The sequence below is a fragment of the Amblyomma americanum genome, chromosome 1 (assembly GCF_052857255.1).
Source record: "Amblyomma americanum isolate KBUSLIRL-KWMA chromosome 1, ASM5285725v1, whole genome shotgun sequence".
In the NCBI taxonomy this organism is placed as follows: Eukaryota; Metazoa; Arthropoda; class Arachnida; order Ixodida; family Ixodidae; genus Amblyomma; species Amblyomma americanum.
In genome coordinates this window covers 443,566,832-443,585,974 of record NC_135497.1, presented here as the reverse complement: position 1 = coordinate 443,585,974, position 19,143 = coordinate 443,566,832, and the positions used below count along the sequence as shown (strand labels likewise).

The following is a 19,143-nucleotide window of genomic DNA, read 5'->3' as shown; positions in this document are numbered from 1 at the left end:
ACACAGTCCACTTGTGCACAGATTCTTTGTCACAAACTTTGCTCGATGAAAACATTTAAAATGAGGAATCACTCTCACATTTCTCAGAAGTATGTCAAGCATTTGTGATATTAAATCCAGAAGGAAAGCGTATGTCTCATGGTCCGTGATTAAATGACAAGTTAATTCTAAAGGGAAAAGAATGAAATCTTGGAGAACGAAGGTGTTGCGCTCGTCCCATAAAAATGTACTATATCGAGGAAAATATTCTCTATGACGCGTGAGCCGTAAATCCGATAGCGCCGTAGCCGGTGGCTTGAGACGATACTTGTAAAGTTGAAAGTCAAGACTCATGTACACCACCGTTGAACTGTCAAAGAAACTGATTGCTGGGAGATGTATATAGTACTTAATTACACCGATATCGCTTTTCGCACGTCCTGAATTTACTTATTTTCACCCTCGTATACATCACAACTTCCTTGAACGAGAGGCCTGTATCGATAGCTTAAAAGAATGCTAATTACTAATGGGCGAGCAAGTATCAAGAATAACTGTAGTAATGCATTGTTCCGCGCTCGAAGCCAATGCACGTGGCCTTTCCACTTTTGCTGTAAAACGAGAGGCCACCAGATTTTTCTGGAATGACTTTCTGTAATGACTGGAATGACTGCCACACACAAGTCTCTCTTCATGTTCAAAATTGTTGTAAACGCATTAGGCGTATAATGTTTCAAGTTCCTTGTCACCTTTAAATTTTGTTTTATCGCTGTGCCGCCTGTTTGAGGACATGAGCTCGCCCAATAAACAATTTTCGACTTGGACGCAAGCTTCCTTGTCGTCGTTCTGGCCTGACTAGCGTTACCACAATTTAATAGAAGCAACAAGCACAAGCTGCGTATGCTGCCACAGATATTGATGTGTACTGAGTATTGCAATTTCAGAGAGTATGTATGTCTAGTGATTGACTTCAGTTACCATAAAGATTGCCATTTTTTGTTGTCCATGCATATTCAACCTGCAGCATGTCCTGAAGCTGCCTAAAAAAATTTGGTTTAAATATCTTTGCAAAAAATCTCAGATTATGCAGTTGAATCTCCAATGCCCTCTATTCTCTTAAATTCAGGGACTTTTATTAACATGTAAGCATCGCAAATCTTAATCTTTAGTTCCTTACGTTTTATGCTCAGCCAGCTGTATCGCACATTGCTGTAAAGTGCGGTGGAGCTCCGTTAGGTTGCTTGCAGAAAACTTTTTTGGGTGCTACTTCCTGGAGAGCACCATGAATTCTTGCTAATGCCGCTGTTGTGCAAAATTAAAGCAGCTGTGCTTGAAATTTCAGGACCTATATGTACGCTGCAGAATTGTTTACTCTTTGAAACTTGCCATCCAAGTATTGCATGCTGAATATCGTTCTACACACTTATAAAGAACCTTCCAGAAGACGAATTGTGTAAGCTGATAGGCTTGCTTTTTAGCCAAATATAAGGGCAGAACGTGTTGACGTCTGTGCTCGAAACATACGTTGGACAATCCACAGTTGGACTAAAGGAGAGAGCGCGCAATCGTTAATACATTGTTTCAGATTTCTCCCATGGCAAAGCGGTTGACTAGCAGTGTTCGCGTAAAGCGTAAGAGGCAAAATGTAAAGGCTTGACGGTTACCACTGACGCAAGCTGAACTGGAAGCGAGCGCGCATTCTCCTTCCGCGTGAACGGCGGTCGCAACGACGGAGCGGTGGGGCAGTGGTGGCCCCACCGAGGCGCGGTGGGGGGCGAAAACAGACCTCATTGCGAAGGCCGTAAGAAGAGAAGCTCGCGCTTTCCTTGAGGCCGGTCGTGGTTGTACAATGCCTAGGTTATTTCCAAAAATGTCACCGAGCCCCTATGACTGCATCGACACTGGAGTTATGCCAGATTGTTGTCTGGTCTTTTCCTTCCCAAGTTAATGTCCACAAGGCATTTCACATCTCTTTTGTGCTTGTTGGATGTCTGTACGAGTCAATACTGAGGAGCTCTTTTTTGCAGTGACACAAGGCTTGGTAAGTGAAGGTTATCGTTTGTAGCTGAAGACATTCTTGGGGTGCAACTCTATTTTTTGCGAAACTTTTAGCCACTTTAATTCAAAACATTTTTGTGCCCAATTTATACACCAGCCAACTTTTCCTTTCATGACATTCGGATTTCGTTGACTTTGGCTGCCATCTTCTCTATGTTTTTCCATTTTACCAATTTTCTTGTGCATTACAATTCTGCATATACTTTTAATTCAAAGGTATGTGCTTGTGCAAAGAAGACGAGGACAAACGAAGTAGCCCATAAGGCATGTACAGAGCGCAACTTCCATGTGTTACTTCATTTGACCCTGTTTTCTTTGCGCTAGCACATACAGGGTGTGTCCGGAAAGTAATGCAATTATTTTTTTTTCGGGCACTGCTATTGGTCCTACCACACTCGGACTGGTTGGGTTAGGTGAGGAGGCCTTTCTCCTTTTCATCACTGCCTAGCGCACTCTGCTCCAAGCTCTGGGAGCATCAGAATCGCTGTTTCTGTGTACCTACTGATAGTGCTGTGTCATGATGTGCAGTGGCATCCGCACGCGAACAACAGTACGCGATCAAGTTCTGTGCTAAACTCAATAAGAGTCTTGCTGGCACCTACCAAATAATTAAGCAATCCTACAGGAATTCTGCTTTGCCATATTGTTAAGTTTCAAGGTGGTTGAAGGCTCTTAAGGCGGGCTGGGAAGACGTCGATGATGAATCCCGCTCTGGACGGCCATCAACAAGCAAAAGTGACGAAAATATGTGTCGTGTTCGTGATCTTTTAAACACCGACCGTCGAATGAGTGTGTGGATGATAGCAGAGACTCAATATTTTAAAAACCACCGTGCTCGATATCGTAAGTGACAATTTGAACATGTGGAATGTGTGCGCCAAGCTGGTCGCCAAATTGTTGACTGACGACCACAAGACTAACCGAGTGGTGATCGCAAGCGAACTTTGGAACACGTGCAAACTGAACCTTAATTGTTGGACAGTTTCATTACCGATGGCAAAACATGGCTATTTGAGTACGACCCTGAGACGAAGCGCCAAAGTTCCGAATGACACCCCTTAGGGTCCCCTCGCCCCAAGAAGGCAAGAATGAGCAAGTGAAAGCAATGCTAACTGTCTTTTTTGATGACAAGGGCATAGTTTGCAAAGAATTCTCACCCCAAGGGCAATCAACGCTGTCTACTACGTGGATGTGCTCGAGAGATTGAGAAAAAAAGGTCCTCCGAGCTCGAAAGGAGATTGCTGATACCTGGTAGTTGCACCAGGACAATGCTTCTAGCCACACTTCTCTGCGCTTACGGGAGTTCCTGTCCAAGAACAACTTGGCGACGCTGCCCCAGCCCCCTATTGGCCTGACTTGGCTCTGGCAGACGTTTTCCTGTTCCCGAGAATCAAGAGCGCCCTGAAAGGAGTCCGTTTTAGCAACATCGAAGCGATCCAAACCACCATGACAAAGGCTCTAAACGAGGTTCCTGTCGACGCCTTCCATGATGTGCACAGTGCATGGAAGAGTCGCTGGCAAAAATGTGTAGATGCCAAAGGGAACTACTTCGAAGAATTTTAAACATTTGTAACAATATCTTGAATAAATTTTTTGCTATGGATAAAACTGCATTACTTTCTGGACACACCCTGTACCCTGTAAAAAAGTACTAACTGAACTCTTAATTTCTATTATTCAGAATAACATTGATGTTAATGGATGTGCTTGTACTTCCCGGCACTTTCCAACAATACATTTGGAGAAAAAATAATTTTTGTAGCACATGCTGAGGAGCAAAACCGCAAAACAGGACGGGACTGAGGCAGGCGACAACACAGGGTGGTACTGACAAGTGAAAAATTATTGAACAACACCAACGCTTATAAGGATCAGTCACGCATGTACTCTGGCAAACAATCGTAAAATGAAGATGAAACATGGGAAAACAGTTCAATGGCAACCATGACAAAAACAATCGGTACGTGGAAGAGAAGGAAACCGAGCAAGGATGGCACAACTAGCCTGCGCAAAACCAAACAAAATAACCCAGCGAAACACTGACAGAAACGCTAATTCTTTTTAGAAAATCAACGCAGAAGGCGTGCGGACACACTTATCTGGCTATGATCTCAGTACGGCAACAGCCTCGACTGTTTCCCTTTCCAACTGCCCCTTTCTTCTTCCTATGATGTGTGTGCAGTTCAGCTTAGGATAGCAGTCTGAACGGGCAGGGCAGGTCCTCCGGGCCTACTCAGGGAACGCGCATGCTCTTGCAAACGAATGTGTAAACATCTGCCAGTTTGACCGATACACATTTACCACAGCTGAGGGGAAGCTTATAAACCACCCCAGTTGCACATGAGGCATAGTTTTCCAATGCCTCATGCCGCAAACTACAGGCTTTGAAGTCTGCTTCCCCACCAAACTGCAGTTTTGAAAGCTTGCAGGGCGCAGACGTGACTGCGATAACACCATATCTGCCTGAGCTGTTAAAATTATGGGAAATCTTATGAAGATATGGTAAGACTACATACTTATTACCGCTACATACACCTGCTTTTTCAGCGTCTGCAGGTTCAGTCAATCTAAAAGAGCAATTGCCTTGCTCTTGAACTTACAAGGCGTCTGAGTGATGGCCTGGAAGTTCTTGGTCACTGCGTTTGTTGCTTTTTCCTCGAAAAGGGTCTGTGGCAGTACCGTAAATCCCCCCCTCCTTGTCCAACTGGACAAGAGCAAGGTTGTAATCACAAAAATTTTTGGAGCTGCAACAGTTTTATTTAAGTTCAACCATTGACTCATTTGATGGTAAATTTTATGTTCAAAGGAAAGGAATCTGTATTGGCTCCAGCGTTGTGCCACTGCTGTGTGGTCTTTCTTGCCAATTTAGATCGAGTGCTCAAATGTAAGATGACCCATGCCTTCATTTATAGTGTATTTAGATATGTAGATGAACCGTAGGAGTGGCTGAGTGGTTGAGCATCCGCCTCGCATGCGGGAGGTGCAGGCTTCGATCCCCAGTGCCACGGGGTACCCACCCGTGACACAATGGGTACAAGCTTTCCCCTGGCCTGGTGCTCTGTTCCTTTAAGGTGAAATGCTTGGGGAATGGGTCTTTGACCACACCTTGAGAAGTCGAAAATACCTTGTGCCATGGCGCTCCTTGGCCGCAGATGCCCTTGCGCCATACAAATCCATAATCATCATCAGATACCTAGATGAGACCGCACTGCTATCCGAGTGGCTGAGCATCTGCCTAGCATGGCGGGAGGTGCGGGGTTCAATCCCCAGTGCCGCCAGTTACCCACCAGTGATACAATGGGTACAAGCTTTCCCCTGGCCGTGTGCTCTGCTCATTTAGAGTGAAATGCTTGGGAAATGGCTCTCTGACCCTACCTTGAGAAATCGAAAATACCTTGTGCCATGGCGCTCTTTGGCCATAGATGCCCTTGCACCATAAAAATCCATAATCATCAGATATGTAGATGATTTTCTTATCATTTTAAAACTTTCATCTAATGGTGTCCTAGCTGACGTGGCAGATGAGCTTTTAGCTGTGTTTTCCAGTTGTTTACATTCTCTCAATTTTACTCTTGAGTTTCCGCAAGATGGATACACCCAGTTTACACACTTACAATTAGATTTTAATCAACATGACCACATTTTCTGGGATTTTCAGCCGATATCGAAAAAAGCTTTACTGCCCTTCGACTCATGCCATTCAAAGCTTGTAAAACGGGCCTTGGCATCTTCATGTTTTAGGTCTGCGCTTTTGAAATCATGCCATCACAAAGTGCATCTCAGTTTTCCTCTTCAGGCTGAGAGACTCAAAAATGCAGGATTTCCGAGCTCACTGTTAAGATCTATGGCCGAAACCCTGTTCAAAAAGCTTCTGAAGACTGTGCAAAAAGACCTTTTTTCATGAGCCAACTGGCTCTGTACTATCTTCTCCTTCTTCCTGTTTTGTGTTCGCGCTGCTGACACATACAGCCGAAATAGAAGTACTCTTACCATATCTTCGTACGATATATCTCCATATCTTCGTAAGATTTCCCATAATCTTAAGATCTCAGGCAGATATGGTGCTATCGCAGTCACGTCTGTGCCCTGGAAGCTTTCAAAACAGCAGTTTGGCGGGGAAGCAGACTTCAAAGCCTGTAGTTTGCAGCATGAGGCATTGAAAAAGTATGCCTCATATGCAACTGGGGTGGTTTATAAGCTTGCCCTCAGCTGTGGTAAATGTGTATCGGCCAAACTGGCAGATGTTTACACATTCGTTTGCAAGAGCATGCGCGTTCCCTGAGTAGGCTCGGAGGACCTGCCCTGCCCATTCACTGTCGCAGTTGTACGGACTGCTATCCTAAGCTGAACTGCACACACATCATAGGAAGAAGAAAGGGGCAGTTGGAAAGGGAAACAGTCGAGGCTGTTGCCGTACTGAGATCATAGCCAGATAAGTTTGTCCGCACGCCTTCTGTGTCCGTTTAGCATTTCTGCCAGTGTTCCACTAGGTTTTGCGCAGGCTAGTTGTGCCATCCTTGCTCGGTTTCCTTCCCTTCCAAGTACCGATTGTTTCGTAGCGATAGCTACATTACGGTAGCATTCCGAGCTTTCAGCATGGCAGTGGAGGCGACGCCACGCTGTCACGTGGCTGCTCACGTGATGCGGAGCAGCTGCCGGCGGCGCAGCACCGTGGCTGATCATGTGGTTCGTCACGAGGTTGGTGACGCAACAAATTTTTACTCGGCCAGCTCTAGCTATCACGTCACTCCAGGTTTAAGGGGGGACACGGCTCTTTGGCACCGAAAATCAGCCCAAAAATCAGATTTTCAATCTTATAATTTTCGTGTTCCTCGCACCATTCCATCATTATACCCCACGTAATTAAGAAGTTATAGCGATTTAAAAATGCAGTACCACACCCACTGCCCTTTAAATTGTGGACAAACGGCACCCAATTTCGATCGCCCGGCACATCGAAACTACGCGCTCTACCGCGGCCATTTTGGTCTCGTTCGAAAGCGCAGGCTTTCGGCTTATTTTTTCTTTCAAGCAGCAACCCTGTACATGCCGACTTCGGCAAAAAACGAAAGAAAAAAATTAATAGCGGCGCGCTGCTATTGGCCGGTTTAGGCACGTGATTAAAATGGCGTTGTCTGGTTGGTTCCGGCAAGCTAGCCATGGAAAGCGGACGCCTGGCGATGCCATTCTGTCTTTCTGCCGACCACACTAGTGCAACGCGAGAACCATGCCAGGAGGCACGAAGAAGTACCGCTCTGTGCACAAGTTCGGGCGAAAGCATGCAAAACGAAAAAAACGTGTTAATGACGCGACATTGTTGCATACTGTGCAACAAGCAAGTGCCAGTGGTACGGGATTGCGTGACGATCACGTTGCAGGCGGCGACGCTTCTCCGTCTCCGCTGGATAACGGCAGTGTTCTTCGTGCCGATTGTAGTCACGTACGAATTGACACCGCGCCTGTCACTAACAGTGACATAACTCAAGCGAGTGCCCATGAGCAGTCTACACTTGATCGACTGGAATCGACGCTGGCGACGGCACGAAAGACCGCGCTGTTCGCCGATGCAAGTGGTGCGTCCGCAGGATCAGACGCAGACGGCAGCCTCCTATTCAATAATTGACCTCAGTGTTGCGAACGTTCTCTTGGATGCCATGCGGTGCAAAACATGTCGCGGGTGCGTGAGGTTGATTACCAGCGACCAGAGCTATGGCCTCGCCGTGAAACTGATCGTGCTATGTGACAACTGTGGTGAGATTGCGGCCGAGTGGAACTCACGGAGGGTTGACGGTGAGAAAAAGTGCAATCCTTTCGAGCTCAATATTCTTGCTAGTCGAGCAATGCTGTCGACCGGTAACGCCCAGACAGCAATGAACGATATCTTTTCGGCGATGGGATTGTCGCGGCGTAGCATGCACAACAAGACGTTTCACAATAGCCAAACGGGCGAGTTGGTGGTACATATTGGTGGCAAACAGCGCAACGACGCGGACAGAGTTGAAGAAAAAACAGAACAAGCGCCGACTCACAACTGAAATTTATTTAAGGAAAGCAGTACATTTTATAGACAAAGTGGCCAACTTATCAGCTAGTACCTAGACAAACCCAAGTTTCTACGTGGCATCGAGGTATGCAACCTCACTGTCATATAATGAAATAGATGGCTTACTGACACATAACCTTGTTTTTTTCTTCATGTGATATGCAACGTGCTACTACTCGAGCAGCCGCGGCAGCTATGGCACAGGCCGTGCAGGCAGTGGCAAAGGTATATGACGACTTGTGTTTTGGGCACAGGGGGAACATTGCCGTGTTACGACGGCACATGGATGACGCGCGGGCACTCGTCACATATAGGCGTCTGTGCCGTTGTGGAACTCTTCACTGGTTATGTGCTCGATTATGTGCTGCTGTCAAACTTTTGTCTGGGCTGCGAAACTGGCCCAAAGCCGAACACTGACGGCTATGAACTCTGGAAATCGCGCCACGAGTGCCAAAAGAACACCAACTGCAAGGCTGGCCAAACGGAGGTTGAGGCAGGAAAAATTCTATTTGAGAGGTTCTACAGCACCACAACATGCGCTACACAACGATGTTATGCGATGGGGACAGTCACACGTTTAATGCCCTTCAAGATGCTAAAATCTATGGCTACATTGAAGTAGTCAAGGAGGATTGCATAAACCATAAGCACAAGCGTATGGGAGCAGCTTTGCGCAACCTTTTGCGGAGGCACAAGGGTGCAGGAAAACAGTCTCAGTGGCAGAGGAAGGCTCACAGCTGATCTAGTTGACAAGTTGGCTATATATTATGGCTGAGCGCTAAGGTCAAATGTAGGTAATGTGGATGCCATGCAGCGAGCCGTGATGGCGACATATTATCACATCACGTCTACTGATGACCTTCACTGATGACTGCCCCAATCCCACTTTTGTGTCCCACTGGTGAGCAGTCTTGGTGCCGCCACAAAGCTGCAAAAGCAAAAGAGGAGCCCAAACCGAAGCATAAGTACAGTCTCCCGAGCGATGTGGCTGAAGCTCTTTTGCCCGTGTACAGTGGCTTATCAGAGAAGAGCCTGCTGCAGAGGTGCATTCGGGGGAAGACCCAGAATTCAAATGAGAGCTTCCACTCGATCATCTTTACCTTGATCCACAAAGAGCGGCATTCATCACTGTTTGCCGTGGAAGCAGCCACAGCAGAAGCTGTGCTGCGCTTCAATGCCGGCTGCAAGCATACAGCAGCAGCAATTCTGCAAGAATGCAATGCGAACGTGCCAGCAACTGTCTCCAGGAGAGCTGAAGAAAAGGACTTGCGCCGTAACACGCGTTCTGCGAAGAAGCGGGCAGCTTCGCTTGGCTTTGCTAAAGCGGAAAAAAAGAAGCACCGCGACAGCATGCACCCTGACTATGCTCCTGGTGCATTTTGAAAGCATGCGAAGGTCTTTGGGGTTTTCTTTCCTGATTAAATATGCTGTGAGGCTTGAGTGCTCCTCACAATCCCCCAATTTTGGTGGTGTTGCATTTTTGAAAGATTAATATCTCCGGTCCTGTTCTTGCTATTGCTATAATTTATTTTATTTTTTTGCTAGAAAGGGAACCTTGTGAGTCACATGACACCAAGGTAAATGCAATGACCACAAGAAAAAATTTACTGAGAAGGTTATCTGTCTTGGGTACCCAAATGGACCTTTCCTTTCAAAAGTTTCCTATAGCATAACTTAGGCTGAAATTGGCATAAGCCATTAATTTTTGCTTTAGTTCAGTTTCCACTAGTTTCTGATCATGTTGACATATCAATCATTGACATAATTTACATGTACATACTGTGAGATGTTTTTTCTCGTTTTCTCAAATCTGCAATCTTCAGGGTTCTGCAATTTTGGAGGAGCGATATCTCAAACTATTTGTGCTATAGCTGTCATTCTTATTCTGTTAGAAAGAAAAACTCTTGTACAGTGCATTGAGGCTAAAATATGTTCAGTTATTGCGCGGCAACATTTACAAAATTAATTATCAATCTTGGGTGCCAACTTGGGTTTTTTGTCACAAAAGTTTGACTAGGTGTAACTTTGGTTGAAATTCTTCTAGCACATTAATTCTTGTCTTGTTGCACTCTATGATCCTTCTAAATCACTCTGGCAGGTCTATTCTCATCATGCCATAGAGTGCTTAGTAATTAGCTCACCTCCAAATGAGCAACATGAATTAGGTGAAATTTTGAACTATTTCATCTAAAGAAAACAAATCAGATATTTGAAATCAGCATGCAAAAATATACAAATGGTGCAAGTTTCAACCAGATCCACCCATAAATAAGGAAAAAAGTTCTAAGAGGGGTGTCCCCCCTCAGAGCTAAACCACCGCCATTTTTTTGTCATGGTTGCCATTGAACTGTTTTTCTCATGTTTCATCTTCATTTTACGATTGTTTGGCAGAGTACACGTGCGACCGATCCATATAAGCTCTGATGTTCTTCAATAAATTTTCAGTTGTCAGTACCGCCCTGTGTTTTTGCTTGCCTCAGTCCCGTCCTGTTTTGCGGTTTTGCTCCTCACGATGTCCTACCAACTGGCCTACAACAAAGTCCTTGTAAGAAACTTTTGTAACACTTACAAAAATAGTTGCTTTCTATGAGGCAGCAAATATTGTTTTTTGTACCCTGCGATAATTTTCAGTCAAACCATTGAAACTTTCAGTTGCTTTTTGCCTAACATCATAAATATTTACCATAATTTTTACCCAAGTATGTATTAGACAAAATTTCACACTACTACCTAATATTTCTTCTTGAAATGCATACTATCAAATAGTACATTTATTTAACTACATCTTGATGTGCTGCATGCTAACGTAACTAACAATTTTTTCAGTCAAAAATAACAAAAATGACCAGAAAAAAAATTTTTTGCCCTGGAATGGAAAGCGTTAAATGTTTCATTATCAATATCTGTCCAATAGTGTCAAGGGACACTAAAGTCAGTTTTCATCATCAATGCACACTCGAGAACAAAGTGTATATAAAAGACACAAATGAGCATTTACACCATGCTTTCATTTGATTATGGAATGCAGAAATAGAGGAACCTCCTGCTCACTCCATTGGCACTCACATGAGCCACAATGCGTTAACATCAGGCATACTGCAACCAACAAAAAGCTTATAATGGTCACTCACTGAAGACAAAGAAAAGCAGCTGACGCTTCGGGTTTCATACAGAACCCTTGTTCAGAAGAGAGCAACCTGGGAAAATGAACTATTCCATTTTCTTTCATTTCTTTCGTTTTGGTCAGTGACCATATTTGATTTTCGCAGCAATATGCTTCATCCTGACCAGGCAGTGTTCCATCAAAGGCTCGATTACATTAATATCTAGGGCTTACTACTCCAGACAAGATGGTAACCATTCTTTTGCTGGCTAACGGCGAAACTTTCACAGATATGAACTGATATGCCGCCAAGGTGCAAGTGCCAATATGCAGGTAAAACAAATCACAACAGAGAGTAAATATAAACACTGCGTAAACGTAAGCTAACATGCTCATTGTGGGTATAGTTACAGCAAACGTTAACGTGGTGCGTGTGGTTAAGAAAAATTTACTACAGTAGTGACTCGCAACTATGTATTGATACCACCAGATAGAGCATGCACATCCCCTCATACTTGCAGGCACTCAAGTGAAAACTTGCATGACAGTGGCAAAATAAATTTCTTTTTTGTGCACCTGCATAATTATGTATATTTTACCCAACATTTTCACATTTCAAACCAACAAGTTTCTTTCGGCAGGCCCATTACTGACCTTTGGTTTCTGCTCTCGATCACTGTCCGAGGCCTCACTACAGGTGCTCCGACCAGGTGTGCTGACCCCACAGTCAGATGCTGCAAGAGGTAAGAAGTTCTTCTCATAACAATGAAACGCATACACGAGGTTCAGCAGTCAAAAACAATGCGAATGCTGCAATGGCAATTGGAGTCTCCATTTGTCTAATGCAAATCAAATAGTCACAGATGTAGAAGTATACAATAATTGTGTGTCAAAGAAAACAAGCTCCATCAGTTATACTGAGCAGAGCATGCAATGTTCAGCAGTACAGACACGAAGAGAATCAAACTGCTTTGGTTGAAGCAACACGAACTTGAGTCTGCAGGAGCACCTCATTTAGCATCCTCCTTTCCATTGTTGCTGCCGAGAGTACAAGCCCTTGAGGAAAGAGTGTGAAGTCGGAGCCCATCATCAAGAGCAGGCCATGAGAAAAATTACAGAAGCAGTGGAAACAGCAAGAAAAGGAGCAGTGTGTGACAGCACACCATCTAATTCCCGATAAAAAAATTACTCGGCTTTATTTGGAGGCCGGCCAGGCAGTATGCAGGTAATGAGTGAATTTAGTCTCAATTGCTAACCTTTTTTATTTTTTTTTTCTGCCAATACAGAGAGAAAGATGTTTCATCTCTTGAAGACAAACCAAAATGCTCTCAGTAAGCATGTATGTTAGTCTAGAATTGGGTACCCAACAGAGGCAAACTTACTTCAGAATCTATACATTTTCAAGTACACCACTTTGTGCTTCTACGCAGTGTATATTCACAGCAAGAATAATATGAAGCATACATCTGCAATCAGACTCTCTTCTCATGGATTACCCAGCAAAAATTAAGGACTGTTTGATACTTATGCAAGCCCCACTCACACACTTGTGCACCACATGGCGAATGTGCCTATTTTTTTGTTCTGTGCGATGAGGGAGGAGCGAGAGCACTGAAGCATACTATGTATTGCTTTGACCACAATTGCAACACATGAGCATCAACCCTGTAATGCCCAGCATATCACATAAGATATGTACAGATGTAAATATTTACCACATCAAACCATCACAGTGTTGTACAAACCACTTCTCCCACGACATACTTATGAATGCAAAGACCGAGTCATCTGCCTGATGTACAGGAAGCCCGCTGAAAGAAAAAAGTAACGCAACCAGCAAAGCCTACAATTTCAATGGGTGTGCAAACCCATGAGAAGGTGTTGGAATTATTTTGAATTTTACTTTATTTTGAATTTTACTTCCAACCTTGTATGTATGTCCACGTACGTATACGCAGCTTTATTGCTCTAAGACATTCAAAAATTAACCTAATGTGCTCATTTTATTTACAAGTTAATCATATTTTTCTCAATAAATCTACGTTTTTTTCACATTTCTGCAATGCAGGGGCCCGAGACACCAAAACACTGCAAAATCAAAACTTATGCAGAGATCTTCATTGCTTGAGCATTATGGGGTTAAATTTTCTTGTCTTGCCCATTAAACGCATTACCAATGAAGCTTGTGCAGGCTTAGCAGATACAGCAAACGCAAGTTTCACGACGCTGGCCAAGCAGCTTAATCCCACGAATAACATTTTACAGCACAGGGTGGGAAATGAAACAAAAATGTAACAAACTTCACAGCTAACACCGCTCAGATTCAAGTAAACATGGTCTTTGTAGCACACCCTGAAATAATGATTTAATGCCTACATAGAAAAGTCAAGGCCCATTTCACTTACGCTGGATGCCTGATGCTCAAAACAGAGCTCAGTGTACACAGGTACAGTACTCACGGATTGAAATAGGACATTCGGAGCGCGTGGCCACCGCTTCATGGAGCGCCGCCCGTAGATGCTCATGGAACCAAGGTGGTGCATTGTGGTATGGCGCGAGGGGGAGAACATCTACAAAGCAGAATTGTTCCTTCCAGTCGCCAACGAGCCGGCCTGTGGTTTACCACATGCCTGCGTGGCACTGCAAGGCTTGCGCTTCGAGTGTCCTATTTCAATCCGTGAGTACTGTACACATCTGGCTTTAAAGGGACAAGAGGACAACTGCACCCAATTTTGGTTTTCAGCAAAAATGGTCCGTCTGGCTCCATTTCACTATAATGACCTTCATCCAGCAGCAAACATGCATTTATTGTTGAGAACACTGCACCTGAAAATTTTCTTACCAATCAATTCAAACTTGTGATGCCTACATCGAAAAGGACTCCGAGATCACCATTCTGAAGTGAACGGCAGTACAGCCTAACATCTGGGATCTGTGCAAAAACTGCGTAGACGCCCTGCAGTTTGCTTGCAAAATCAGCCAGTGGTGGCAACACCTGCAATTCGTTTCAAGGCTTTTTCAAGCCCATGAAAGCTCCGTCTTCAATGAAAGTCCCGTTTCCGTCATTTGAATTCGGTAATCCACCATTACAGGCTGACTTCAACTTGTCCTCAGGGTCCCTTTAAAAAGTCAAATCTACAATAAAGATGGCCCATGAGTAGATGTTTTTAACAGTAGTGAAGTGGGAACTGTGCATAGAAAAAAATGGGACAACACAGGCGGCGAAAGACGACTGTGCTGGTCTGCAGAAACTCTGTCTCTCTGCTGTCCAATTTTTTCTATGCATGGTTTCCTGTCTATTTCACAGAAAGTGCAGTCATCTGTCGCCTTCCTTATTGGCATTTTTTTTCTAAGCAGTGGTGTTCACCTATTTCGCTTGCGATGTACCAACAAGAACATGTCAACCCCATTCTCAATGTTCGACAGAATACAAGTCCTTCACTGCATGGCTCTGCATCACAATGAACTATACATGTCGGTCAGATCAGTTACCTCTGCAGCACACAACAGCTGCAATCAGCTAGTTCATTTGCAGCTGCTACAAGATAATGGAAGCTGTTGAGACTGTTTGCAAGAGTCAAAAGGGTGTTGGTTAAGAGAACATGATGATTATGGATGATTATGGATTTTTATGGCGCAAGGGCGTCTATGGCCAAAGAGCGCCATGGCACAAGGTATTTTTCGATTACTCAAGGTGGGGTCAAAGACCCATTTTCCAAGCATTTCACTTTTTACTAGCCAAGCACCAGGCCAGGGGAAAGCTTGTACCCATTGTACCACCGGTGGGTACCCGGCGGCACTGGGGATCGAACCCCGCACCTCCCGCATGCGAGGCGGATGCTCAACCACTCGGCCACCGCTGCAGTGGTTAAGAGAACAAAACGCTACATACCAGCCCTTTCATGTATTTCCTTCACACTTGTATTACGTTCCTCGATGGCAGCACTGACACGGGTTCCTTGAACAGTTGTGGTCATGTACCAGTTTCTTGTTATTCCAACGCATTGAGGCAGTTCTGACAACACATATAGCAAACAAAATGCCTTCACACTGAAAAGCCAGCCAAAAATCTCCAACGGTTCAAAAGCTTTCTTGCTACTCTTATGAGAGTTAAGTGAAGTTTTCAGTGAATTGACTATTAAGTGATAAGTTAACAGATCGTCAGACAAAACTCCAAAGTAAAAACCACTTTCTCACTCTGATGGCGTTTCTGACCATACGGACAAGACCAATCCAGCCAGATTGTTCTTTATGCTATTCTTAATAAAGAGTCTCTCCCCAAAGCAAAATGCTGGAGTTGTGCAAACACTGTGCATGCATAAAAATGAGGTTCATGTATGTCATTTCACCTTCCCACATGCTTTTGGACACAGTTGCTTGTGAACATGTGAAAAGAGCTCTCTCTGCATTAGAATGAAGCGTTGTGCTCATTACAACTCGCAAACGACAAGCAGTGGCTGGACCACACTGCAAAACAAGCTTGCGGCACCAAAATGCGGTGTACTTGGCAACTGCATATGAAGAGAGCATTTAATTCCAAAGATGGCTACCAATCTTGGAGCTTTGTCTTGCAAATTGGGTGTGCATAAAATAAGAGCAGCAACTTCCATTAATTACTTTGATTACAGCAAGCCATAAATGCCTGTTCAATTCTTGTGTGCTACCAGTTTGCAAGCTGCAACATTGCCGGATTAGGTGCAAGTGCCATGAACAGTGTGGAAGTTCTACCTTTCCCTGAAAGGTAGAACTCCTCAGGAAGTTCGATGCAGAGAGAGGTGCGCATCGCTCCTCAGGGAGCGATGCACACCTCTGGATTGGCAGAGCCCTTTTCTTCCCAGGCAAGCCACACAGTAGCACTATGCTCTGAGCACTCTAGCTACCATTGTGCATTGCGGGCCACAGTGAGCACACTAGCATATTAACGTTGATACTAGCAAAGAATAAATTTCAGTTTGTGCATGCGCAATAGGATCGTCACACATGAACACTCCATGAGATTTAGCTTGTGCCAGTACAAGCATGAGTGCACTCAGAACAGTGAACAGAGCTTCATATACCTTAGTTTACGATTGTGCATGGTCATTAAAGCAGTGATGACAATTCAGCACCTTCATGACTGTTCACTGAACAAGCTGCATTTAGATTATCACCACAAACGCCTCGTGGTGCGATGAAGGATGACAATACAAGCATCACAAACTATGCCCGCAGTGTGAAAGCATGCTCAAGGACAATCCCTATCAACATGAAAGCATTAAAAATAGTATAAGTGTTGGGTTGGTGATGAATTATTAGTCAAAAGCTCATTATCATGCACTTCAAGAACCTTAGAAAAAAAAATCTCATGCCAAATGGCAGTCACTAGGCTGTAAAGCGATGCCACGAGTGAATGATACATAATGATCAGTGCCATTATAAGGTATCCCCAGTTTGCTTTGGATTGTGATTAAAGTGATCTCAGGATTTTTGTCTTCCTTTGCAGCGATGTCAAGCCAATCAGGCTTTACTGACAAGGTGTAGGAACAGCGCTAAGAACAGGACAGAAGTCAAACATGGAAGTTTAAACAACAAGACAGTGTTGTTTAAAGAAGGTTAAGAACATCTGCATGTGCATGCTAAATAAACTGCACATAAATGTGCTGTGCATGTTTAGCTAGAGCACCAAAAAATGGCTATTTTTTCCTAGAAAAAAAAAAATTTACACCAAACCCTCAAGAAGCATCCTTTTTATAGCACGAAAGCACTGCATGCATGAAGTGGGGTTCAACAGGGAACAACTATTTATCACAGTCAATGGTTCCCTGCCACCTGCTATATGAAGAGAGACTGAGTTGGTAGCTTAAGGTGACCAGATAAAGTTAAAAATGTCATTTAAACACTCACACTCCTAAAGTAAGCTGCAGTGACAGCTGCGGAGACAGTTACTGATGACCATGTTCACAGCACAAATTTTCTCAAAAACAAGATGTCAAATCATTATACTCTCGACATACCCATCATTAAAGCAGCTTCAACAAGATAGTTATGCTCAATTTTCTTCCAGGAGACATTCACCACATAATTGTCATACTCAACTAATACAACCACTTAAAGCAAAATGCACATGAAACGCTGCAAATGCGAGTAGTATAAAGTAAGAAAAGTCAAAGCTCAACTACGGAAAACACACACATGCACTCAGGGATGAGAAGGATCATGACCTCATGACAAAAAAACCAACAACTGTCCTCAACTGAGAAGGCTTGTGTTTTCCACATAGTTTTTCCTAATAATTAAATTAATTAAATGGTTTCACACATGCTCACGGATTGTAGGCACATTAAAAAAATGAAGCAAGCAAATCTAGGCGAGGTTTCAACGGCTCCCCTGTCGCAATGGGTTGCTGGCTGCTTGTATTGAAGTCAATTGTACTACAAACCACTAGTGTGCCCAATTATCGGCTCACTGCTTCGCTTTGACTGTGAACGCAGTGTAGAAGCAGGGTGAACGAAGAACCCACCGTGCTTCTGAGCTGTTTCTTGCTTTTTAAGTGTCAGTGAGCTGCAAGGTGGCATGATCACTTTCCAGCTCACTACAACACGCTTTACCGTTGGCATAGTCAAACCGACATGCCCTCACCTCAACTGCGTTCTTGAGGTGGACGCTGCAAAGCTTAGAAGCTCTAACCATAAGCGCTTGAACGAAACAGGGTCTTTTGAGCGCCAGGAGCCTTCGCGGGTGGTAGCCCAACACCCACAGGCAGCTCTGGAGATCAAAAGCGCACGTAGAACCCGGGCCTGTTGCTGCTACGGGGCCGGAAGAGGTGTCTGCGAGAGCCTGCACACGCCTCGTTTGCCACCTCGGGCATACTCCACACCACACCACGCAAGCTCAGACTCCGACCAACAACTTACGGCAGGTCTAAAAACCAGCGTGACGCGAGCGAAGTGAGGACAAGCGAAATCTGGCAACGGACCTCTCCGTCTGTGAGTCGGTGTGGGCAGCTGGGGCGGCGGTGGAGGGATGCCGATGTTGAGCTCAGTCTGGTTTTCCTCTTCAATCTTCTTCTTCAGCTTGGTGAACATTGCTTACGCGAAGCTCCTCCACGTCGAAGCGGGGCACACTACGCAAAAGAGAGCAAGCACTCGGTGAACGGCATACCCACGCGGCCGCGCAAGGTCGGTCGAACGGCCAACCGAGACCAAAAGAGCAGACCACCGATGTCACTGCAGCTCTATGAGACTAACCTTCGCCTTTGCAACTGAGGCAGAATTGCTACTCCTACAGCGAATCAACCCTTGGGAATGGACCTCAGTGAGCCATCGCCGTAGGGGTAGAGTAGGCGGCGGTGCAACGTCGAGTGCCACAAATTGACACTGTCGTTGTAATCTGTGTCACTCGCAGACAAGCCATAGCGACAAAAGCTAAATTTCTCAAAGCGGATTATAAATGGGTCACAGGAACGAAGATGACAGCGATTTTAGGTTGAGCTCAGCTGACGAAAACGAACTCTAAACGCCCTGCATCGTCGTCGTTTGATCCGTCCTGTTTACCGCGAACTGGAAGCTGCTCACGATCAGATGACGCATACGCGTGTTTCCAAACGCCCGAAGCTGCAGCAGCAAAAGTTCCGGTTACGTCGCTAAACAAAAAAAAACACAAGCCAAACAAAACAATTACGCGCTTAAGTTTGTTCGAGCATACCACTTTTTGTACAAACTAAAATACATTGTTAATAAAATGGTCTGCTGCATTAAAACGTCTCAACAGCAATCCGCCGCCTACATGAATAGATGGATGGATGAATACGGCGGAACTCTTCAAATCGGGCGGTGGAGGGGCTTTAAAGCCACCTAGCCGTGTCTTGTGAAATTTTACTCCTGTTTTGCTTTTAGCCACCAATCGTATAACCTGTGCTTGGTTACTTCTACCCACTTAAAATCTACTTTCCCTTCACTATCCTTAAACCCCAATGCCTTGG

At 44.7% G+C, this 19,143-nt stretch overlaps 1 protein-coding gene across 2 annotated transcripts in view; it reads right to left on the bottom strand.

Moving 5' to 3' along the window:
- LOC144115921 (golgin subfamily A member 1-like) overlaps positions 1-18,937 on the bottom strand; it is a 143,573-nt gene extending 124,636 nt beyond the window's left edge. Inside the window, exons 1-3 of one of the 2 annotated variants that reach the window (XM_077650550.1) lie at positions 18,410-18,937; positions 18,139-18,285; positions 11,838-11,917 (exon numbers count right to left, since the gene is read on the bottom strand). In XM_077650550.1, coding sequence (XP_077506676.1) covers positions 11,838-11,917; positions 18,139-18,247 — 189 coding nt within the window. In that variant the 5' untranslated portion in view covers positions 18,248-18,285; positions 18,410-18,937. The remainder of the gene's footprint in view (positions 1-11,837; positions 11,918-18,138; positions 18,286-18,409) is intronic. The other variant, XM_077650551.1, reaches the window with a different exon arrangement.
- Positions 18,938-19,143: the final 206 nt, after the last annotated feature.